At 40.5% G+C, this 25,855-nt stretch overlaps 1 protein-coding gene across 4 annotated transcripts; it reads right to left on the bottom strand.

Moving 5' to 3' along the window:
* Positions 1-9,622: 9,622 nt before the first annotated feature.
* hic1 (hypermethylated in cancer 1) lies at positions 9,623-25,539 on the bottom strand. 4 transcript variants are annotated; one of them, XM_067595046.1, is made up of 2 exons: positions 25,272-25,539; positions 9,623-18,779 (listed from the first exon to the last, which is right to left on the bottom strand). In XM_067595046.1, exons 1-2 carry the CDS (start codon positions 25,329-25,331, stop codon positions 16,560-16,562), a joined length of 2,280 nt encoding a protein of 759 aa, XP_067451147.1. In that variant the 5' UTR covers positions 25,332-25,539; the 3' UTR covers positions 9,623-16,559. The 4 variants fall into 4 exon arrangements, with proteins under 4 accessions (XP_067451147.1, XP_067451151.1, XP_067451148.1 ...); XM_067595050.1 differs by having other exon boundaries at positions 9,623-18,763; XM_067595047.1 differs by lacking the exon at positions 25,272-25,539 and adding an exon at positions 23,392-23,610 and having other exon boundaries at positions 9,623-18,763.
* Between the last annotated feature and the right edge of the window lie 316 nt (positions 25,540-25,855).

Raw genomic sequence — 25,855 nt, 5'->3', positions numbered from 1 at the left:
CAGCAGTTGTGGAGAGACAACCCCAACATGTGGACATGAGTGCGTGTGTTACAGAGAGAACAGAATAAAGTCTGTGTTTGTTCAAGACTTGAGCCTCCATAATCATTTGACAGAAACAGCTAGCCTTACACTATGTCAAGGTAACAAAATCCACCTGCCAGAACTTCTAAAGTTCACTGCGCCTCACCAAGAAATAGTGCAACACATAACCGTCTGTAAAATAACAAATTGTTGTTTTTACACCTTGGTTTTTATACTGATTAAACAAAGATGTTATAACATGTTAATTTGTGAACTGTAGTTGTGTAGTAGATGGATTTGTTTTGTGTTTTTCCTCTTGCCCTCAGTATTTATGCTAAGTAGGTTCACACTTAGAGGACAAACATTAGAGTGGTATCAATGTTATATGTTATGTTAATAGCAAATAAGTGTATCTCACAAAATTTGGAAGTATTCCTTTAAAAGAAAAACCTGAATAAATGAGTGGAGAAATATCATGAATGAGGATACTTACTGGGGTCGCTGAAAGGTTAGATGAGTATGGAAATTATGTGAATCATACCTTTACAGTCACCAGATATCAACCCAACTGAGCACCTATGAGAGCTTCTGGAGGAATGTGTTGTGAGGAATGTGTGCAGCGCTGTCCACCACCATCATCTAAACACCAAGGGGGGGAATGGTGTTGATCCCATCGCTTGCAGAATTTATGCCCAGGAGGAATGAAGCTCATGGCGAATTTAGTAATGTAGTATTAATGTTGTTTTTCCTTTGAAGTGTGATACTTTACTTTGATTTTTTTTCATAAACTTGATATTTTACGCCTATTTTGAGGCCACCAAGCCTCACTAGACACCAACATACTTTCATCATTTCATAATCTCTGAATCCAGTGGTTTTCAAATTAATTGTCTCCACTTGATAACATTAATAATATTTATAGCTGATAAGGCAATCATGTTCATGACTCAGCTGTGAAACACTTTTTTTAAATGCAATCGTGGGAATGAAAGAAGAACCCATTTGCCTGAAGAGAGCAATAGAGGGAATGCAAGAAGGGGGGAGACAAGCTGCAGCTGGTACAGGACGCAATGATGATGCCAGCGGAGGGCATGAGAGCACTCAACAGAGCGTTCTCACAGGAGACACCAGAGCTCAGTCTACACACACACACACGTAGCATAGTGAAGCCTGGTTGTCCAGACATGTTATTGTGTGTCTGCATGTGTTTTTGGAAGCATTATCAGGAGGTTGAGGATGGAGACAGAAGACATCAGACCATCCCTCTCTCTGTGTTTACACTCAGTCTGAAGAGCGGACCAGCCACTCAGACTAATGGGGCTCTAATCTACAGCTGGATGACACACACATGTCGTCTTCCCAAACAGACAAGTAACCTTTCAGTGCCACATGTGCGTTTGATACATGGTCAGACTCTTCCACAAATGTATATTTTATAAATATACTGTATGTACTGCCGGTGGAGTGCTTGGAAATTACTTTTTTTTCTGGTGTTTATATATTATTTACATTAAAGTCATATGGCAGAGGCTTTTGTCCAAGCCATTTGGGGTTCAGTGTCTTGCTGAGGAAGACTTGGACATGTGGACAGGAGAAGATGGGGATCGTACCACCAATGTAACAATCAATGGACAACCCACTCTAACACCCACAGCCTCTTAACTGAAGTATTTTTAAGTAAAACGAATAGGACATTTCACAGATTGAAAGTCCCCCTCCAGTCAAAAATTGCTTCTTATTCCTTCAGTTGGATGTTTGAGCTTCACTGTGCAGAATGATGTTTGTACAGACTAGGGATGTGCTGAGAGCCCAGTATTTGTATTTGTGTCTGTATTTGTTTAGGCAGCACAATTATTTGTATTTGTATTTGTGTTCAAATAAAAGTGGAACGAGGCTTCAAAACCCTGTTTTTGTTTTTGTTTTTATTACACTTTTAATTTTAGAAAATTAAAGTGTTACAATAAGTGTTCATGAATAAACTACCTCACAAAGGAAGTCCCAACACTGGGTGTTGAACTGTAGTCTCCCAGATCAAAGATGACTGCGCTGACTACTGAGCTAAAACTTTACTCATCACCTCATTGCAGACAAACCTTTACCTATTTATACACCCATAACACAGAGACAGCACACAGTGTAACGTGTAGGGAATATCTTCAAAGGTGATTATTGCAAATAATTTTAAAAATATTTGTATGAAATAAATATTTGTAAACAAAAAAACCCACTATTTGTGCTTTGCCGAATAACTTATTTGTATTCGGGCACACCCCTAGTACAGACTTTGACACTAGGAGGCTGTTTTCACATTCATCTGTGGAAGGGAGAAAGTTTCTCTGTGCTCCCCGAAAATCTGAGTTAAAGGGGCATATCTATGAGCATGGTTTGTAACATCACTGCAAGTTGGGAGCCAATCATGATCCAGTGCACTTTACTGTAAAGAAGAGACATCTTGTATGCAGCAGTTAAACTTTAATAATGAAATGAACAATATTTGCATATTCACAGATTCTAGATTTTTTTTTTTCAATGACGTAGAAGGAGTAGATGTAATTTATAGAATTTTTAACAATGTGATTGAACTTTTTTTGTAGAAAAAACATGTCAGAATTATTATTCAAATAAGAATATTTGTATATGCCTTAAAACATGTCTGGAGAAGATCTTTAATGTTTACAGTATACAGTTTGTTTATTTATATGAATGCTTGTTAGCTGTTATGCCAGCAGCGATTTTTCCCAGGGTCTATATAAAGCTATTCATAGTGACAAACTGACACCACTTACACACAACTCATAGTTATAATAATACAGCACGCAACAGCAACACACTATATATATTTTATGACATGATATCCTTGACACAAGAAGATGAGAAGATATACAGACAAGCTCCAAAAATAAAGTAGTAATATAATAATCATAATGACAAAAAAGGAAAGGCACCAATTGTATAATTCTAACATAAATCACTTTTCAGGAAAGGCTTTTCCTTTTTTGTATAGAAAAGGACACATTATTTTCTTGAATAACCTGTCATCACACACAACACATAAAGTATGCATATAAATGAACAGGCACACAGAGACACTTAGAAGGAAAGTGAGAGATGCACAGACAAAAATAACCCCCCTGCTTTCTTCTCACCTGTAGTGTCCCTGTATCTACACCCATCCACTATAGCCCAACACACACATACACACACGCACGCACACACACACACACACACACACACACACAGACAAAGTAAAAGTGATGAAGCTCTTGATAATTTATTACCCTTGTCAAACTGAACAGAAAACTAATGGACTGCTTTTAAGTGTGTAACTCCACACTGAGAAGGTAATGGACACCCTGTTCTTAACAGATCAGTGACTTTCTCTGCTCTATGACACAAGGAAACACACACACACACACATAAGCACACACTCATACACTCATATTTGTGCCCAATCTTTGTCTGAAAGAGCGTCACCTAACACATCCGGCAGTCTCACCTTCACACTTTGTGTTATACATAGCAAACACCACACTGCCAACGCTTTTACGTTTTAAGTCACCCTCTTAAAATTTACGTTCATAGAACTTATACATAGGACTTAGTGCACAGTATATATGTGTCTAACAGAACATGTGCACTTTTGGTAGATCACCTTCTGAACTGCAATTGTTTGCATGCCAGCTCATTACTTTGTCAAACTTTTCCCCTCCAGGCCAGCAGTATAAAAGCCCTCTTTACCTTTCCCCTAATAGATAGAGATCTCATTATTGCCTCTAATGTTTGGGCTGACTGTATTCATGTAAGTGTGTGTATGTGTGTCACCCAGCCAGGCTGGCCGTCAGCCCCTCTCCCCAAAGGCCAGACAACTTTGTCCAGGCTTGTCTGGCCGCTGAACTCCTCTGTGCTGGATGTGCAAAATTTATGATGTAAAGTCCCTGTTTAGTTTACCGTGTGTGCTTCTCCTTGTTGCTTCCAGCATCTGTGAATGACTAATTCATGAACTTCTTTTACCAGTTTCTATTATCACCATGTGGGCTGGTATGAAACACCAAGTTTCTGGAAAGTTTCGCTCATACTTGAGGTAAGCTTATAGGTGTTTTGGGGTCCTGATGCACATAAGGTTGCACTGTTTTTGCACTCATATAGTATGTTCCTTCAATATCTTATTTGCACTTTTTTTGTCTGGAACATTATGTGCAGCAGCAGAAAGAGTGTATGCATTGTGCGAGCTGCGAGAAACAGGATGGGTGGATTTATCAGGGCAGGTGCCCACATGTTAGTCAATCTGCAGGCAGGAAATTGCACTGGCATAGACACACAAGCGCACACATTGCCCACAATATACACCCAGTTTGTCACCCAGGCCCCCTCTGCAGCTGAAGCAATACTTCCTTCTCGTACTTCTCTTGACCCTGAGCTGGTTCTCATACTGTCTTCAGCTCTCTTGAAATCTGATTTCATCGTTGTGACACAGCCAAACCACTCAGCAACATACTAATCCCCCTAATCACTCACAACCACACATTAAGTCAACATGTTTAAAGAATGCTGTTTACTACACTTAGGCTGAGCAAATCAAAAAATTATACATCCCTATAACTTTTATGTTTTATATATGTACTGAATGTATTCTTCTGTACCCCTCCCCCCCAGTCCAAGCCCTGACTTATTTATATTAATGTGATCAGTATTCTAGTGTCTAACTTTACTTCTCCTTAAAGTGACACTACGTAACCTCTGAACAGCACCCACTGTGGCCACAAGTGGCACTGACCAGATAGTGTCATACTGAATTTCCCTTTATTTCACAAGATTCACTTTAGTCAGATGTTTGTGACAATGCCAAAATCTGTAACACAATGGAAATGAGTCAGTTTAAGTTAGTAAACTGACTCATTTATGCAGAATCCACTTAAAGTTTGTTGACATCAGCCAACATTAGGTCACTGGTCACACTAGCTGAAGTGACAGTGTGTTGAATTGCTTATGAATTCAACTTTGTCCACGGAAGTTTGTGTTATTTCTTTTATTAAAGGTAACATAGTGTTGCTTTAAGATTTTTCTTTAACAAGCAGCATTGTCAACAGTTTCAAAAAAAGGATCTGGAAGTTACCCACATATACAGTCACTGAGCACTTTATTAGAAACACCTGTGAAATCTAAAGCAATCCAATGCAACAGCGCTGCCATAAATTCTACTTTTACAAAAGCTTATACATTTTCGCTTTTTTGTTGACATTGTCAGAAAAGTGAAAATTTTACTTTGTGTTTATTATTGAGGTTGTAAAATTTCATAGTGTATGATGGCGGAGTACTGGAGTACATTATATTGAAAAGTGTTCCTAATATTTTGCCAACCTCATATATGTTAATGTGGTGGACAAAATAGAAGGAACATTTTTCAATAAAATGCATGTGTGTACAGATGAAGTAATCAGTTGGCTGAAAATCAGACTGAAAGACCATCAACATCTTTTTCAGTCAACATAGAAGAAGTATGCCGATTTAAGAGTTTTTATTTCTGTAAATCAACTTGCAATGACCTGTACAGCTGTATCAATCTTATCCAAGCTTGCTGCTATTGTCATGGCAACTTTTCTACCATCCTTTTTCTGGAAGCTGACATCTTAACACCAGAACTATTTGAATCATAAAATTGATGTGTGCAGGGATTCAAGAAGTCTGGAATCTCCCTGAATTAGTATTTGAGCATGAAAGTTCATTGATCTTGGAAATAGTAGTTAAAAAAAAAGTTCTTTTTACAAGATCCATCCAGAGCAGAATTAATATTTTCTATGATTCTTTTGGAGCAAAACCCTGCAACATGCATTGCACCCTAACATCCCATATTGCTTGAAAATCTCACAAAGCTCAAAACACTTTATTCTACAGTGCTGTTTAAATGGACCATAGAGATCTTTTTGCTCTGAAAAAAATCCAAGAACACTTTTTATGGCTGTTTTTGTCTTCACACAGGCCACCAACCCTCATCTACCACAGCAGGTGAACTAAGTTGGGTATCAGTAATAACTCTGACACACCATTTAACTATATGCATACTTGGCCGTGCAGCTCAACTGCATTATATCTCAGCATTTTTCAACTTGTCAAAAGCAAAACCAGCCATAACACCAGAGAATCACCAGGGAGTAGGGTTGGGAAACAAATTCACAGAAAATAGGAAAGGGAGAGAGTACCATATGTGGGTGAGAAACATGTTCTCATACAGACTGTTTTTCTTTTGTTTCAGCTGTGCAGCCCCACCTTAAATGAGGACAGGGAGCAAGGGAGCGCACTGGACAGAGGAGGAGAGGGGAGAGGTAGATGGGAATTCATTGAAGAATTGGGCATAATATGCTCTGGGCAGTCCCTGACCCAGCTGTTTTCCATTCAGTGGGAGTCCAAGCAGTGAAATGTAGCAGGGGTGGGATAGACAGGCGGAGAGAGAAGGAGGGGGAGGGAGGGAGACACTAAAACATGGCGTGAGACACAACATGTAAAGGTCATGATGATGGCCATTTAAGTGGATCGCTGTCTCTGTATCACTTTCTCCATTTTCTTTCTGTCTCTCTATTTCTCCCTCTTTCTGTAACAAGCTAAACTGAATTGTGAACTCTTTACTTGCATCTTTCACTCAAGAGTGCACTCCTGTTAAAGGAATGTAGGGTTTTTTTTAGATGCATATATTCAGTTCATGGTTTTATGGATACATAAAATATGTTTTTCCACATATATCAAATAATTTACAGTCTGCAGGCTAAAGACCAGATCCATTGGCCTATGGCATCCTCACACCTTTAGCTATCAAAATTGAATTTGCAGTATGTGGCTAAGGATAGAGGGTGTTGTATGCTGTATAGACAGTAAAGTCCTTTAATTTTGGGATATATAAACACAATTATCTTGACATGACTACATTCATCCATGACTCAAGCTGCAAACTTTGGACAGATGAAGCAGGTAGAAAGTAATTCATATAACTAATCATAGTAGTTCCTCAACTTGCAAACAATATGTGAAACAAGCTCGAATCACTGCTGGTTAGTTTTACTGAACATGGGCAAAGTTGTAATTGCGCATATATAATAATGTGTATTTTGTTTCTCTCAGTCCTATTGAGTGGGAGCCTGTTGTTTTGGTTTGATTCCTGACATGACTGGCAGAGGATGTGACTACACTGAACGTTAGCTATTGGTTTTAAGTTTTACTTGCGAGAGGAAAACAGATATAAGAGAAGACGGAAATTAAGACATCTCATTCTGTCTATTCTTGGTTCTCATGTTGTTGCTGAATGAGCTCAACTGCACATTAATGTAAAACAGTGACTAGAACACCTTTTAAAAATTGCAATTGCAAAAAGTGGGTACAAACTTGAAACACTCTTGAATTGCCCTTTAATGGCAGATATACTTGTAATTTCAGTCTCTGTTTCACATACACACACACACACACACACACACACACACACACATGAACACACATGAACACACATTTCCTAATCTCTTCCTTTTAGTGCTGACAGCAGGGCAACGGCAGTGTGTGTCTGTGTGTGTGGACTTCAGAGTTCCACACAGTTTAAATGACTCTGCAGTCAACACCTTTGCCCTTCTCATGTCCCATCTACTCTACATCTAAGGCGCCAGGTCACACAAACATCCAGTCCACTGGAAACCCCACTGATTATCCATCTCATCTATTCATGTTTTATCCGATTTCAGGGTGAAAAAGGTCTGGAGCCTTTCCCAGCATACATTGCTCACATCCTGAAAATTTCACTATTGCATCGCTGAGCTAACACAGACAGACACACAATCACTCACACTTTCAGTCATACCTCCAGGTACTTGACTATTGTGAGAGGAAACCTTCACAGACACAGGGAGAACATGTAAAGTCCACATAGAGAAGATTTTATGCAGAGAGGGGACTTGGGGCTGAGGGGGATGGGGATGACTAAGACCTGGCACCCTCCCTGTGTCCCCACGCCTTGACATTACCAGGCTGAATGAGGGCACCTACTGCCCGACACCAGACACCTAAGACCTTTGCCATTTAATATGTGATGCTTCCAAGTGGCAGAGAGGCAAGGGGGCAGGGTGGCGCAATAGGCTTGCTGCCAGAAGTTTCCTGGTTTACCAGCATGAGTAGTGGGCACTAAGGGTTCTGAAAACAGCCTCTGAATGAAAGATATTGAAAGAAACTCCCAATTATAAAATTTTGGGTCTTATTTTCTTATTTTGGGCATCATTTCGGAAATGCGAACATATCATTGCAATGAAGTCTGATGGGGCAAGAAACACAAGCAGATAATCATACAGGTTTTGAACAAACCTCTAAATTAATTGAGCTTAACCTGATGGTTGTGATGTTGATGAGTACAATGGTATCATAACCAATAAAAATGATTGTAAACGGTCCTCCTTGACCTTGGAAACCCTTACTAGCTTTTTCCGTAGCTTTCAAATGCATCTCACATTCGTCCTCAGAGGATGGAGTTTGCTCAGTTGCCTTGGAGACGCCTCAGTCGTCCTCACCTTTGATACTTAGGTCATGACTCCGTGACAGCTGAGCAAACTCCATCCACTGGGGAAGATCCATAAGATGTAGTTGAACACTCTAGAAAAAGTGTACCTTGATTTTTTTTATTTATTTATTTATTTTGTCAAACAATAAGAACAATGTCCCAAAACTGTGAAAATAAGACTCACATCTTAATAATAATAAAGTGGAAGTTTCCTTTAAGTCAGAGAAAATGTTCTGGGCTTCAAGTTTAGAAACAGAGCGGACAAAGACGTGTGATGAATGCCAAGCTGTTCCTTTTGTTTTTGCCTACTGTTCAAACAGCTTAAAGCGGATGATGTCTTTCATTACACCTGGTGAATATGATCTCTCAGGAAGCACCTCCAGTTCATGAATGTCGATGATTTACAGCACCTGCGAGAAGAAATGCTAATTTGTTTAACGTCAAGACGTAATTTGTGGCAAGTTGTTTGATTCATATCAAACATCTGGAAGGCACTATGATTTCTTATGTGCTGGTGATAATAAGGTGATTTTCACACAGTGGAAAAGGATGTGAGCGTGTGTGTGAGTGTGTGAGTGTGTGTGCCTGCCTGGCTGGTTTTGCTCCTGCTGACAGAGTAATGGATCTGTTCATTGTTGCATGTGGACTGTGTGTGATGTATGAGATTCATTTGAAATTCTCTGTCTTAAATGAGGCACTCACATGTCTCCATATGGGGGAACATAGACTTGAAGGCGAATGTATTATAGGAAAATGAACAGAAGTTGCTCATTTTTGCGGTTATCATTACTGTGAAATGGTCTTGATTGTGGTCTTTTGTCTCATATTTTTCTTTCAATGTGAAACCCATATTATGCACAATAAATGTGTCAAAAGGTTTGATGTGCAAGATTTTGAAATGGGGTAAATCTTGTAATATAATTAAATTTAGTGGCGTGTTAAAAAATGTTTCATGGACTCTATATAAAAGAAATTTCTATTTATATATTATTATGTCAAATTATTTCTTTTCATGTAGGACATGAAAAAAAAAAAAACACACTTTACGATCAATAACTTGACACATTTCCCTGTAAATCCATTATGCAATTCACTTTATTGCCAAGTTGATTTTGAGTATAGTAACAAACAAAAAACATGACATTTTTCACATTGGCTTTTAAAAAAAATAAAAGCCTTATCAACATGATTTTATCAAGACATTATAATTAAATGAAATTATAAAAACCCACAATTGAAATTTACACAAAAAAAAATTAACTATAAAACATTTTTGACATGCAATAAATACATTCATTTCACTAAAGCAAAGTAAGATCAATATTGACATTGAAATGCAGAAATGCGAAAAAAAATACTGTTTGGTTTAATGTATTGCTTTTAATTGCTCTCTGTTTTTTCATGAGAGACCTTGTAAAACTGCAAAAGGAAACACTGGACATTATTGATGTTTCATGGACGACTGCTTCATGCCTGCTGAAATGAGATCCTGTTTTCCACTGAAAAAATCAAATTTCCATTGTAAATTTGTGATGTATGTATTCTGTCATGTTTTTTTCATCCATTCGCAGCTACTGCTGTCTGCGTGGCAGTCTGCTGAACTTTCTTATCCCTGAACCACAACCAGTCGGGTACAACCACCTCGAAACGTCACAGTGATCTTCATTAGATCATAATCCATCATTTCTACATGTAACCTTTTTCCAAAACCAAAATAGACGATATGTGCACATGTGTGTGAGGACCCTGAGGCTCTGTAACATTTTGGCACAGGTTTCAATGTGTGTTGGGTGGAGGCCGTCAGTACAATCACTTTTTCTTTAATAATGGCTTTTTCTACAAGAAGCGACACTCCAAACGGAGCAGGGCAACCTAATTAAATCTGACCTAATCTGGAGAAGGAGTCTGCCATCCAGCTGTGTGTGTGTCTGTATTTGTGTCTGTGTGTGTGTCTATGTGTGTGTGTGTGTGTGTGTGTGTGTGCGATATACAATCAGAACCTCTCCCTGACCAACTTTAACTCTTCCAAATTCCCGCTTGTTTTGTCCTTGCTGCTTTGTTTTTCTTTTAATTTAAACTTCTGGAGCAGAAGTTGTATACTGTAAACGAACCAAATTCCACTTAGTCTGTCTTGTGTTTTCAAGGTAGACAAAGAAACAGTGATCCAAGCTAGCAGATGCAGGAAGACATGGGCAGCCAGAACCCCCTTTACCATTCAACTACAAAGAGCCTACTGTGGGTCATAAATGTTCAGTCTGCATGAAGGATGACATCTCTGAGGGCACATTGACACTAACATCGGCAATGACCTGTAGCAATCAACAATGAGAGACAAAAATATTCATTTCCTCTTAAGATAATTTTCTATAAGAGGGGAATGAAATAGAGTAGGCTCACAGGACAAAGTGGGAAAAAGTCGGAGAGCAGATACACAAAGCAACCAGCTTTCCTTTGTTATTTACTGAAGGTTATGACTGTCAAGCACAAGCTATTTTTTTCTCTCTGTTTCTGTTTTTTTTCCTCTCAACTCTTCTCCCTTTACTTGTTCTCTCCATCTCAGCGCATGACTTGGCTGGTGCAGCCGAGGCCCGGCTCAATTGTGCAATTTCATACATGTTTACTTTACTGGCATCTTTCTGAGCATATTTTCCCTTGAACATTTCCCCTCACATTATTCTACATTTCCTCTACAACGATATGCTGTCTTTAATCTCCCTTTGTAAGCCATTTCTTGGCTGGAGGATCAGAATACAATAACGATGTCAGACTTTTTTATTTGGCCCATCATCTGCTGTATTTTAACACATGCCACAAAGTTCACTTTGGAAATTGATCAGGGCTTAAAGAAAAAGAAAGTAGCTCTTCACGTAAACATTTAGACAACTGTCTTCTTCAGCATGAAAAACAGCTGGAAGTAAGTGGATCATGAGAGAGGAGGGAGGGAGGCAGCGGGCGCTGTGGGTCAGCGGTTTGTGTTGAGTGTAAGAGGAGTGAAGGGACAGAGAGAGGTGAGGAGGGAAGCTGTGCTTTGAGGTAACGAGGGCGGTGAACGAGTGTGGCCAAACTGTGCACTGGAGGGAGGAAGAGGAGGGAAATGGAGGAAGCAAAGTGCCAGAGACGAAAGGCAATTGTGGGACTTCTAGGGGATCGTAAGAGTAATAAAAAATCACAATACAATGATTTTTCCAGAAAAGTGCAGTTCGGGGAAATAAATCTAAAGCAGCTGCTTGTAATAAAGACTCTTGAAAGTGTCAAGTCTCTCTCTTGTACTTCACCCTGCTACACTGGGGGAAAGGAGTTCAGACATGTAGATGGACAGGTGCACTATACACACACACACACACACTCGCACACATGCACACACGCACACACGCAGATTAATTTATTGCAAAACGCTCGCTGAACTGCAGGCACATTTGTATTAGCTGACTAAACAGTTTTTGGATTCAACGGCTTGATTATGTATATTATTTGGCTCTAGCTTACATTTAAACATGAGACTTCATAAAAATTAATATGTACACTGGACAATAGTGGCATTTCTCCACTGTGCTCTTATGATTAGCCACACAGAGAATAACTCATAAAAAAGGCAAAGAAAAAGTCGGTCAGAAGCTTAGCTTGACAACGCAACCCGTGGAAACTACAAAGATTGTTGCTGAGTTTTGTTTTGAGCATCTGCGATGTCTGCTAAGTGCTTCAGTCCTTTTGGCACACATCGTGAAATACAATAAATGTCAAACCGCGGTATGATTGCAGATCAGGACTATTCAGAGTCACATAGGTGACCTCGGCCTGCTGCCGCTGGTATAAAGCTTAAAGGCATGCTTTGCATTTTTTAACATTAAACCTAAACCCTTTTTTGGTCTACACGGTGCTGCTGGAACTCATCCAGACCGTTTTTACTTCTATACTGTTAGTGTTATAAAAGTTACGGGCCTGGGATGGTTGCCATAACAACATTTAGAGAGGAATGAAATGGCCTGAAAAATAAAACAACAAATAAATATAAAAAGATCAACCCGCAGTTTATAGTTGGTGTTTTTTATTCATTTATGCATCATGGATTCATTCGTTTTCATTATATTAATTAACGTAACCAATAAACTGTTATAAATGCCTAATTTTATTACTTTGAAAACATCTTCATCTTAACCACTCTGGTGGTGAAGAGAGGTCTTCTGGGTTGGTGTGTCAAATAAATAACTTTAACAACGGCATATGGCACAAAGCCCCATGGGTTGAGTGGCTGCACCAGTAAATTGAAACAAGACTTTTCAAATTTTACTAATTGAGTCAACCACTGAGCAAAGGACATACTGCCAGTTTTTATAATTATGATTTACATTACAGTTTCTAGGCCCTTCCTATCTTGGTCCGGTGACCAACCCTGCCCCAATTTTCAAAAAAGTTCAAAATATGGACGCCAAAAACTGTAATCCAAAACATCCTCACCATGTAACAAAATGTCTGAATGGCTTCCTCACCATGCAGCCCTTGAAAGCCCACAATGTCGTATCACCGTGATACTGAGCAGAGGTTTATTCCCAAAGAGCAAAAAGGGGAAGGAAAAGAGAAGATACAGTCTACTTGTTTTCTGAATGGAGAGTTTTAGAAGTATGAACAGGCTTTCATACTGAGACAATGGCTCGCGTCCACCCTGCTGCGCTCTCCCTGCTCCTCTCCCTCCCCATTCTCCGTCTCTCTATCTGCCTCTGAGCAGAAACACACGGCACATCCTGCTCAACACAACACACCAGCCAAAAGTTCACTTCCTGCTCCTCAGCTCTTCTCCTTCACACCAACCATATTCCCAGGACATGCATTAGCAGCCGTTCATACCAATAGCATAGGGACACACAAACAGACAAGCAAACGCTTCCCCTTCTATAGATACTCAGCCCTCCCTCTCTGTCCGTCATACACATTAATGCAATTAAGCACATTTCAAACAGTGCACATCCTACAGAAATGTCCAGGCATTATCTTGCTCTTCCCTCCTGCACAGATTTGGAGTGACAGTGGAAACACTTTGTGTTATTTTAATGGTGTAAGGCAGGGAAATGATGGGGACAGATTTTCACTAAAACTAGTGAATGAGAGCGGGTGAGTGTGACTGAAATTCCCACGACCGACATCCGCCTGTTCCTACATTTTTAACACGTATTCACACGCTTGTGGACCAAGTTTTCACTGCCTGTAATGTTTCATTTCAGATGTTTTTTCAGTTTTTGTTTAAGAGCTTATCAACAGAGTCCCAAAACTTGAGGCATCGTCCAAAACAAGCTTGCTTCCTGTGTGTTTGTGTGCATGTGCGGCCTCAGTCTGACTCTCGTTCGAAAGTTCGCTAACCTTTGGAAAAAAGGGGTCAAGCAATATGAGGCTAGATTTCATACTCGCCTAGCAAAGCAATTGCTTGTCTGTTTAGGGAAGTACTGATAATGCCTCAAGTCTTGTGCACAAACAGAGGCATTTCAAAACATTACACGTGTCACTTAGACTTTATGATAGTTGAAACCAAAGACCAATGCCACCATGCTTGCTAAAGTGTGGTTCAGAAATTCACAAACAGCCAGTTAAGATACTATCAAAATGACTTTGCCTTATGTTATAAGAATGGAATTGGTCAGACCGACACAAGCCTCTTTGAGGACAACACAATAGAAAATGTATACCGCATAGTAGAAATAAAAACAAAACAAAAAATTGTTAATATCACATGTTATCTCTCCACCAAAAAAAAAAAAAACTGTAACAAGAAATGTATAAACACAGAAATAACCACAGGTTTAACACAGGACAATTGCCCTGTTAAAAACAAAAATTTAAAAGTGTGTGTGTGTATGTGTGTGTTTACATTGATATTCAAAGGTTTACTAAAGCTTAGCGTCCCCATGCTGGGTTCAGTCCTGAGGTAAGCACCAGTTTCATGTGCGCTGCTTTCAGTTAAAATCAAAATGAAGTAAAGAAAAGTAAGTGACAGGAAACAACATTGTTTGATATGATCATATGCTACAGAAATGAAGCCCTTAAATTATTGTTACATTTTAAAAAAACAATCCCAAAAGTCAGGCACATTGTCTCTGTTTTTTTTTTTAAGCCTTTAAGATTCACTACGTCTATCACAGTGTATTTATGGCTTTAGTCTTCACATTCACCCACTGAGGTTGGCATTGGCACTATAGTGGTCAGACATTTTCTAATCTGAATCAAGGACCAGTAAAAGTGGAAAAAGGAAAAAAAAAGAAAAGGCCAGCATGTTCTTTGGAATAAACATTTCAAGACAAAAATGTGCCTTCAACCCACAACCTTTAAGTGCTCTTTTGTTTTCAGGCTGGAGGAACTGCTGGTCAGCCAACACAGAAATATGTCATTCTTTGTTTCCGAGTTTGATACCAACAGGGAAGGGTTACTGGGCTCGGATATGACGTTAATAAGTGGATCAGAGGGGTAAGATGGCAGGCATGAAATGGGACATCATGCCGGCGAGCAGTGCGAATTGTCCAGGAGAAAGTGAGATTTCACAGGGATTACTGGAGCACAGCAGCTGGGGCGTGCTGTTCACCCGCTGGCTTCCAGGGAAGACCCACAAACCCCTTCTTATGTTCATATCACTGACAGATTAGCAGCTCGCTATGTGTGTGTGGAAGGGGGGGGGAGCGTATATGTGTGTGTGCGGTGCAGTGGAGTGCTTTTAAGGCAAAGGGTTGAGTACAGCCCTCACTTTGGCCTGTCAACAGTAGCAAGGCTCCCAGACATGACACTACTAGGGAGGGAGGTCAAATGAGAGGTCGGACAGGGGACAGAGCAGCGTCCAATGTGGCATATGACTACTGCCGCTCTACAATTAATCATCAAGTGAAAGGAGTAACTGTTCCTGACAGTAAATGACAGATTTCTGTGTAATCGATTCTGACCTGGTCCCTGCCTCTCTGCTCGGCTGCATTCATATTGTAAATATTACACAATGTCAGAGGCAACACCCATGCTTCGTCTACACCATGAAGCTACATGCATCATGAACAGGGATTAGTGTGTCATCAGTTGGGTATGTGCAATCATGTCCCAGTTATGAGATCACAGGGCTGTGCTTGCTGTTCCTCAATAACAACTGAAAGCTAAAGGATGTTAGTTAAAATGCAATGGAAGTTTTAGCTCAAGAAGGGTTACACACTGAGTGTGAAACTGATTAAGCTACCATTACTGTCAAATAGCATGAGGTTCTGTCTGCACAAATATGCGGGGGAGTGGGTTGCTTAAAAATGTGGAGAAAATAAAGCAGAGAAGACTTTACCGAAATGCTGAGGCAATTGTTCTTATCGTTCAGTCATTTCCTTGAGACTTGGGAAGCAGGAACATGATGGGGAGAAGCTGGAGAGTGAGATACATAAATTGTCCAGTACCCCAAAAACAGAAAATTTTAAAAAAGAAAAAAAAAAAGAAAAATAATCCTCCCATTACTTTAAAGTCCAGAAGAGTTGGCTTATTCATTTGGTAAAAGTTCCGCTCAGGTCTGGACACAAACCCTGAATCTTGTCCTTATGTGCTTTTTTTCTTTTTTTGTACACAGATGATACTTTATAGTACACAGGTTTAGGGTCTGATTGCAACGTTTCCTTGCAACAGTTTCTTTTTGGATTTCATCATAATACAAAAATAAATAAAACAATTTCATTTTGGTTTTCAATTTCTTGCTTTGGCTCAATGGCTGGAATTTTAAAAAAATGTTTGTTTGCTTACACTGTACATAAATACTGTACTTCTTCGAGTGAGTGTCCCTTGGTCACGGAATAGCACAGTGCTCCTTTATGAAGGAGGATTTTAAGATACATTAGATGCATAGAAAGGCACTTAAAGTCTACACATTTTGGTGTGCATTAGCAGACTAATTCCTTTTGGCCTGAGTCTGAGGTGCAGAGGAGATATTGAGTTGAGGTGAATGGCTTTAGAATACTGCAAGTTGTGTGTGCACACAGATCTATTGGTGATTGCCATTTACACAGGTCATGTGGTCTTAGCTGGGTGAGTAGCGGTCGATGGTGCGGCCTTCAGAGAGGGCCTGTGGGGGAGGGGGCAGGGGTTGGCCCAGGACATCCATCTTGTCGTGGGTGAGGCCCAGGTGCTCCGAGGCCAGTTTGGACAGTGGGTAGAGGCTCTCCATGGCCTTTGCATCAGCTACCAACTGCTGCTGGGCCTGGATGAGAAGCTCATTGGCCTTCTCTTGCTTCAGCCCCAGATGCTCAGCTGTGTATTTACTCAGAGGATAGATGCCCTCTGCAAAGTCCAGCTTCAGTTTCCCATCTGTGGTCAGGCCCCCTGCAGTCCCTCCACTGCTGTGCATCTTCATGTGGCTGATGAGGTTGCGCTGCTGGGCAAACTTTCCTCCGCACACCTGACATTCATAGGGCTTCTCCCCAGAGTGGATGCGCATGTGCTCGGTGAGGCGGTACTGGCGGGTGAAGCGCATGCCACAGGAGTCGCAGGCAAAAGGCTTAAGGCCCAGGTGGCTCCGCATGTGGCGCGTCATGGTACCACGCTGTGTGAACTTCTTGCCACAGATGCTGCAGGGGTAAGGCCGTGTCAGCCAGTGGGTTTTCTCATGCTGGCGCAAAGTGGCTGGATCTTTGTAGGACTTCTCACAGCTGGAACAGCGGTAGGGTCGGATCATCTCCACATTCAGGTTCTGACTGGACTTTGGCTCCAGGTGGGACAGACTGTTCAAACTATTGCTGCTGTTCATGCTCCCATAACCATTTGTATTACTGCTGATGTTTTTGGTGTTGCTGTTATTGCTGTTTCCCATCTCCCCACCAGAGTTGCCATACAGCTCTTCTTCTGTGTGTGTCTCCACATGTGCATTGAGCTGCTCAGAGCTTGGGAAGCCTTTGTCACAGGGAATGCAGACATACAGATTGTCCCCAAAGCTCTCTGGTTCATACGGCATGTGGAACCTCCCCATTGGTCCGGTAGGGGACGGGCGGCCTTCACTACTGCCTGTCTCCTCTGTGCCTGACCCGCTCTTGTCGTCAGCTCCCTCACTCTCCTCCCCGGTCTTGTGGTGGTTGTGATGCTGGTCTCCATTTTCACCCCCTTCCTCTTCATCCTCATCTTCATCTTCATCTTCAGCTGTGTATGACAGTGGCTCATGTTTCACCCAGCGGTAGATGTTGCCCATCTCTCTGCCACCCTCCCCACCTTCTGTGGGGGTGTCGGGGCTGGGGGGGCATGGATAGCGGTCTGTGCCCTGGGAGCCTGAGCGATGCAGGTGGGGGAGGTGGGGGCCAAGTGGCTGGTTGAGATGGGGAAAAGGTGGAGGAGTGAGGGAGCCTACGTGGTCTGTTGACTCCTTTTCTGAGGGGAAGGCCCTCCCATTCGTCCCCTGCATGGGACTGGTACGGCCGCTCAATGTCCCGTCTCGGTCCTCATTATTGTGAGTGTTTGCCAGATGGGATTGAGAGGGTGTGTGCTGAGACTGGGAGTTGGGGCTTTTCTTGGAGAGATCAAGGCCATAGTTGGGGGAGCAGTTCCTCTCAGGAAGGGCTGAGTGCAGGCCTAGCTGGGCAGGCAGAGCTGGGTGCACGGACGGGAACACCTGAGAGCCCTGGGTGGAGGTGGGAGCATACAGCTCCCCAGCATGGATGGCTAGTCGATGGGGAACTAGCTCCTCTAGTGGTGCTCCCCGGGGTGTATGGCTATTCATAATTCCTCCTGGAGGGCAGGACTGAATGACAGGAGTAGAAACCCTATACCTGCCACCCATACTATTGGGCCCCATCTTTGCATAGGGCAGAAATGCAGGACCTGGGCGGGGAGGGTACTTGCCATTTCTTTTCAGCTTCTTTTTGCACAAAGCCACTAAGTCAAGCAGCTGTAGGTAACTGGCTGCTGCCAAAACAGCCCCTAGATTGGGTTCACTGGGAGAAGTGGGGTCTCCATCACTAAGGCGGCCTGTGTAGATGTAGTCCAGAATGACCCTGAAGACCCCTGGACTCACCATCTCGTGGTCGAGGTTGATGAGATTGTCATGGACCACCAGTGACTTCAAGTAGAGGCTGCTGGCAGCAAGAATGTTCTTGTGAGCTCTGAAGAGGGCGTTCTGCACCACAATAATAACATCACACAGGAAGCCCTTGGTGCGCTGGCTGTTGAGCTGCAGGAGGAGATCCCTAGCATGACTTGGAACTTCCATGGCATCCAGCATCGTCTTCAGTCCGCCACCTGCAACAACAGATATCTGTAAAATGTCATGCAGCAGTCAGCATTTCAGAATATAAAAACACAATCAATGTGCAATTTCTGCAATACAAGAATGACTATTGGTGCTTTTGATAAAAGGAATCCAAGAGCAGCTGTGATTCACACATCAGGCATGTTAGAATATACTGGAGAGATTTCAATGCCAAAATGTATGATTGGCAACTCATCAGAAAAAGAAGGTGTTAAAGAAAATTGTAGGAGTAGTATGGAAACTAAAATAGTTGATATCTGCATGACAATAAATATTAAAACAAAAAATAATGATTTGTTGAAAAAATCCACAGTCAAGTGGAAAACTTCATTTTATTTTAATTAATTTTTCACGCAAAATCTTAATATCAGGATTATTATTTCCTGATTCCTAATTAATTTGTAATACAAGATTTAAATATTTAAATAGTGATGTTTAATTTATAGATTCTACTCAATGGAACAAGTAAAGAGTGCAGAGCTTATGTGTGGGAAGTGCACACAGAGGCCACTCAGTGAAAGTGAACTTTTGTAAAGGTGAGCGGTTGCAATGGTTTTCTCATTATCAGAAATTCAAGTCTACGCGTTCACTTCCTCTGCAGCAAAGCAAAATGAAAAAAAGAACAAAACTCTGAGAACCACAGATCTATATTTTGTAACTGCTGGCTTCCTGATAAAGTATTCCACAAGCGGTACGCAAAGTTTTAAACAAAGTAAGGGATGAATGTTTCACAAGCATGATGAACAGCAGGTATAAACCTGCGGGGGAAAGGACACATCCAAAAAAAGATAGGTCTTTCGGCTCCCATTCTGCCCAGTCATATAAGGAACACTTAACGCACAGGATGTAAATCAACATGAGATGGTTCAAAACTTTACGTTGAGATGGCTCAAGGGATCCACACGCAAACACACACACACACACACACACACACACACACACACATACACACACACATTCATACACACTCAAATATCAACACTAATTGTTCCATCAAGCCTAAAATAAACTGTATCAGCTGCACGCATGAAACACGATGTATTGTTCAATCTGTGGCATCTGAGGATAGTTTACTTATGAGATTAAACGTCTCAAACTGTCCCTGAGGGCTTAGTCTCACTGATGGGAAACAAGCAACTAAATAAATATCATGTCATCTGTCTGATCATGGTCTTCCTGACACCAGCTCATTCACTTCTTGTTTATTTCATTCAGTGTACGTGCTCAGCACAAGAACAGGAAAGTACGATTTTTTTTGCTATCTATTGCTAAAACTGAAAAGTCACTCCGGAGTACAATTTTAAGCGGTGTAAATCTGATCATGCATGCTCAGCATCAGGCGTATAAAATCAAAAGTTTGCCATCACTGTTGAAGTGGAAAATGAAAAGTCAGAATAAGTATGGTTGGTGGTGATCACATGGCCAAGACTCATCAATATGAAAGAAAAAATATCTTTTTAATAAATTAACTGACATAAAAGTATTCAAGATTTCTATTCTCAAATGTGCTATCCTCATATCACTCCCAAAGTATGACTTTATGACTATTTATTACTTCTTGCTTGGTCATAAATATTAAAAAAAGAAAGAAAGGAGAGTAAAAGACTATGAATAAAAATGTGGGTATGGCAGGTTTAGGTGAGTTTACGCTCCATCATGTCCCCAGTTGTCATCTAAAGTGTTTCCACTTCTGGTTTCTGTCTGGCTTTGGTTACTAAACGGTCATATTTTACTATAAATTTCAACGCCGGTCAGATCAAACGTGTTTAGAACTCAGGGTGATACGAAGAATAGGCCGAGCACTTTCCATAACGTACTGAACTTTCGCTGAGTCTCTACTGCATTAAGGGGTATTCATCTTACTGTTACTGGTTATTGTGTGGAACATAGTGACACATTGTGTACTCACACGCACACTCTTTTTGTACATTCTCGTCTGTATGCAGTCTACAGCGCCGTAGGATATGACAGAGCTCAACTGCATCATAAGCTTTACAGAAAATTAAGCCAATTGCATGTACTAATTTATGACAATTTTTTTTAAAAATTGTTGAGCATATGAGTCAGTTTGAATCCACATTTAAAATATTTTTGCAAATTTTATAAAAGCTTTTGTGACAAAAGAAAATAAATATATTTAAAAAAGACTACTGTGCACCTGCAAACTACTGCGCAAACAGCAAATAAATTTTCGTAACATCTTGTGGTAACAACAGTCAAGGTTGCTGCTGTGGGTTTCCCACCTTTACAATACGGGTATGTCTTCTCTCGCTGTGATGAGAATCAGTGTTATGAGAGGTCACAACTTGCCTTTTAAAAATATCTGTAACTCTCTGTTTGATTCAGCCTACTGACAAAAAGAAAAATCCCATAGTAAAACATGTTTTATAAAACTCTTGATCTAGAAGGCATGAGTAAACTGCATCCTGTTAGAAACCATTTATGACTGCAGTGATATTTAGCCAGAGAACACACCTTTTAACACACTTGAAGCTTGTTTTGTTGGTTTGTTATGTTAAAATATGCTAAATTAAATCTTTTTCCTCAGTTGCACAGAGCACAGTCGCCTGAGAGACAGTTACTCGAGTCCCTCTGGGATGCATGGCTGTTTTCATCTGATAGCTGATTCTTTTTAATGGCCCGTCAACATGCTGGGGAAACTTAGATGATGATGATGTAGTTTACGATGATGGCATTAAGTTCTTTGCATTAGATTAATATTCATCGTCCCTGTGTTTTGTCTGTTTTGTCACTTTTGTGGTTTGGGGTGAATCGGAAGACTAAACTTCCTACCTCTACATTCAGCCTCAGTCACATAAACACTCCAGACATCTGCTTTAAACGTTGTGTTGACGTTTTATTTTCTTTCATTTCAATTTGCTGCCCATACTCATAGCCTTGTTTATTTTAGAACCCATTTTACCATGATCATACATACTCCACTTCAATTCATGAGACAACACTGCAATACAAGATGAGTGTAAATTTGCAAGAAGAAATGTTTTACTGTAGTTTTATATGACTTTATGTCGACTAATTTACTCTTTGTTATTTTTGTGGCTCACAAGAGGCAAATACAGGCTGGAGAAGCTTTACATGCATGAAATAGCAGTGTGTCTGTTTTACTCTTAAGTTAGAAAAACTGCATCCTGAAGCGCAGATCGAGCATTTGCACTCATGAGAGGTTAATAAGTTGAGTTTCAGTCCTGTCAGCAAATCAGTTTCCTCTTTGATTGCTGTAATTGCGCATCTAAAAAACCATAAAATACTGTCTGAGTTACGAGAGTAACAAAGCTTCTTAATCATGAGTTTACAAAAGCTCATTAACAATCATATTAACATAATATTATGATCAGCCAACTCTTATTCTACTTAAATATTAAAAAGCTATATTGTCATTTTTTTTTTCATTACAATTAATTCATGTCGTGCAGATCGTACAGCAGATTATTAATCAGAATCGATTTTAATATATTTTAATTGCATCTTCTTTCGAATATAATTTTCTATGCACTGGCGTCTGATTACGTTTTCATGACATGCAATTTGTTTTAAACTAACTTTACTATTAAATGTCATGTTATTGTGACGAGCGAGATTTTTCTGAGAACTTTCAGTCGCATTTTGCATGCAAATAATAACGTTTCTCTGCTGATGTGTGTGTCGTAGAGAGGTCTCGTACCCTCTGTAATCAGCTTTCTTCTGCTGCTCACGTATATTGCACAGTAAAGCGAAATCACGAGTGAAACCATCTCTCTCCCCCTGAGCTGCAGCGCCTCATCCTTTTACCTCTCGTCATCTCAAGCCAAAGAGCCCTAAATCACCTCCAGAACCAGAGCGTTTTCAACTAAGCAAGGTGTACCAGACAGCTGTTTCTTATACCTGTCTACAGACCTGTCAGCAGTACTGCTAAGAAGCATCTCTGTCGGCTGTCATAAAATTCAAACCCCTAAACCGTCCAAACTAAAAATCCCACAAAAAAATATTCATATTCTTCTGTGGTACGGTGACATTATCACACACACACACAGTGGTAGGCCTATTTTATATGTCCAACACAACAGGGAGTTCACGATTTTTTTGCTGTGTAGCTTCCTACTAAAATTTATTACTGAAGAGGTTGAAGTTCCCTTTCAACAGATGTCGATGTTCCCTTTAACTTTTACAGTAAATCTGGTCTCAGAAAACATGAAAATGTTATAAAAATTTGAACTGAAAAAAATAAATCATGTTCAAAAAATGTGTTTTTGCTGAGTGCAACACTTTTTTGATACGTTTTTACTGATTTTGGAAGCAAAATTCTCCATTACATCAGGCTGATAATGAGCCATTTTAAAAATTAATTGAAATATCTATGTATTATATTTCATCAAGAAAAAATAGAATTAAAGATCGTGTGAAAAAATAAAAATAAGCGGAGTCTATTCTTGTCGATTTTAAAATAAAACTTGCATTTAAAAAGAGGTGAAACGCTGCACCGATATTTCAGCGATTAAAGAAAATCAGCTTTCCTCTTTGACAGCACACACTGCACATTTTCATTTATAAAAATCTAAATGTCATCCTCCCTCTGTTGTGCTCTGTGCAGCAGCAGCAGCAGCAGCATATCAGCTCTTACCTGCATGCCCGATGTCTTCTGCCATCCGATCTAAGTCTCCCTTAATGATCATCTCAGCAGTCTCTGGGAGTCATATCTGACGTTTCAGCTTTGAACTGCCAGCCTCCAAAAAACCATGCCAGTTTTCCGAGCACGTCTGCCAGCTCTTTTTTTATGATTATTAATTGATATGAATTTCTTGTCGCTCCTTAGGTCCGTCCTCCCACCCACTTTTCTCCCTCTCCCTCTTTCTCGCTGTCTCTCTGCCCCTCCTCTCCCCTCTTTCTCATCCCCTCCTATAAAAAAAAAATACGTGCTTAGACCAGCATCAGTTTCCTCCTATTTTTTTTTTTTTTCTAGTAATTTCCTTAGCTATTTTTGAGTCGGAGCAATAACGCGCACCGGGATGATAATGGAGCCTCTATGCGCCTTAAGTGTTTTAGCGCCCCGTGTGATGTCAGTCTATAATAAAACTAAAAGGTAAAATCGAGGGCAGGAACTTCAAGTGACCCCGACTTGAACTTCTCAACACATCGCCTTAAAGAGACAGGCAGCTATTGTATACAAACGTATATATTGTTGCATATTTGTTGTTGCGCAGCCTACTTGCGCTCCGGAGAGGAGTTTGATGATGGAAATAACTACTTCATTACATGAAGGGTTGTTGAAACTTTTCATGTCAAGGACCTTCAATAGGACTCCCTCCAAAACCACCGCCTTCTTTTGATTTTATTTAGTCCCTGAGGCCCAAATTAAATCAAAACCAGTCACAATTTATGTTTGCTTTTTCATGAGATTTAGGAAATAACTTTAACAGTTTGTAACTGCTTTTAATTAAGGGAAATCAATGAAATAGTCGCCTAGTTGAATAAAGGTGCCTCTGACTTTCTGCTAGACCTCCACTGAGAATATTTGTAGAGGCCCCCCCAGCTTCACTTATAGAACAATCCAATTAGCAAAGTGGAAACTAATAGGGTGTTTGAAAAACCACTTTGAACACTTCAAAACCGCGCGCTCTCTCTCTCTCTCTCTATCTCTCTCGCTCTCTCTCTCCCTCTCTATCTCTGTCTCTCTCCTTCCCTCTCTCTCTCTCTCTCTCTCTCTCTCCCTCTCTCTCTCTCTCTCCCCCTGTGTGTGTGTCTCTCTCTCTCTCTCAGGTAAAACACCTGTGCAGTAAAAAGCTCTCTCACTCATCACCTGCACATGATTGAACCAGACAGCATTACTAACTTTATATTGTAAATGGGCAGATTAGAGTTCTCTAAATAATGGCAACACAGGTCCATAAAGGCCATTTCTAATTAAATTGAATAAACATCCGCACCTACTTAAAAACTACTTAACTTTTTTCATGATTGATGACAAAATATCTTTGTGATAAATAATAAAAAACGCAGCTGTAAAATAACCCCAGATTGTTTTGTCTTTAAAAAGAACTTGCTTCCCAACATCTTCTTTTAATATTTTCCCTTTTCCAGACTATTCAATGGAACAATAAAATATTAAAACATTTTGTTTCATGGGACTTTTATAAATTGTAAGTTTATTTCTTACTTCACACCTACATATTTTGTTATGAAATCCCTCTTCTCAAGATTCCCAGTGTTTTGGATGATTTAAATATGCATCTATCAATATTATACATTTAAAAATAGAATTAAAATATAGCTAAATATAGCCGAAGTTACATCAGATAAGCTTTAGGCCGGACATGGCGATCCAGATGTTCAGGCATTGTCTGTGAACGCTACATCAGGACTATTGGCTCAAAAAGGCGAAGACACGAGGCACAGTGGATGAATTTATCACCGTAGTCCTCTAAAAGCTGCTCATTCTGAGTGTGTATGATCCCACGTCTGTGTGGATGCCATCACTGCCTCTCTGCCGTATCTAGCGCTTACCTCGGACTCATGTCTGGTGCTCTGGCCGTATGTCTGCTCTCCTTTTCGGCATTCCCTCATTAAGACCTCCGCTGATTCCCCCCGAGTGTTGTTCTCTCAAAAACTGCTCTTCCGCGTAATTTTGCAGCCCTCTATCTCTGCCGGTTTTCCCCTCTTTCGTCCTCTTCCATACACCAAATTTCTCACACGTTAAGAAGACTATCTGACACTTCAGACTGTGTTGGGGTCCGGTCGGACCAAACCTGCCGGCGGAGACTTTACGCGCACAGCGACACCCAACGGCGCACTGAGCGGCAGCGAGTCCCATTGGTTTAATCAAGGGGGGGACATGCTGTGCAGTGATTTGGGAGCAAATAAAAAGGTAGGAAAGCTATTAAATCTAATGTGTGAGCACTAAAAACACAAAGTAACCCATACAGCTATCATACTGATTAGGTTTTTATGCTGCAAACCTGCCTCATAACGATTTATGTCAGCATGAAAAGGCTTGTGAACTCCCTGCAGATCAAAGGTAAGTAAAATCAGTTCAGGTGAGGTAGACTTTAGTGATAAATCACCTTCATATTTACAATAAAATTTACAGT

This window comes from Thunnus thynnus, chromosome 7 (assembly GCF_963924715.1).
Source record: "Thunnus thynnus chromosome 7, fThuThy2.1, whole genome shotgun sequence".
Classification (NCBI taxonomy): Eukaryota; Metazoa; Chordata; class Actinopteri; order Scombriformes; family Scombridae; genus Thunnus; species Thunnus thynnus.
This window is presented reverse-complemented; position numbering and strand designations above follow the sequence as displayed.

Coding starts and splice junctions, on each gene's coding strand:
- hic1 (XM_067595046.1), bottom strand. CDS start 25,331: ATGAGGGAATGCCGAAAAGGAGAGCAGACATACGGCCAGAGCACCAGA. Junction 18,780..25,271: donor GCACCAGACATGAGTCCGAG/GTAAGCGCTAGA, acceptor GACATTTTACAG/ATATCTGTTGTTGCAGGTGG.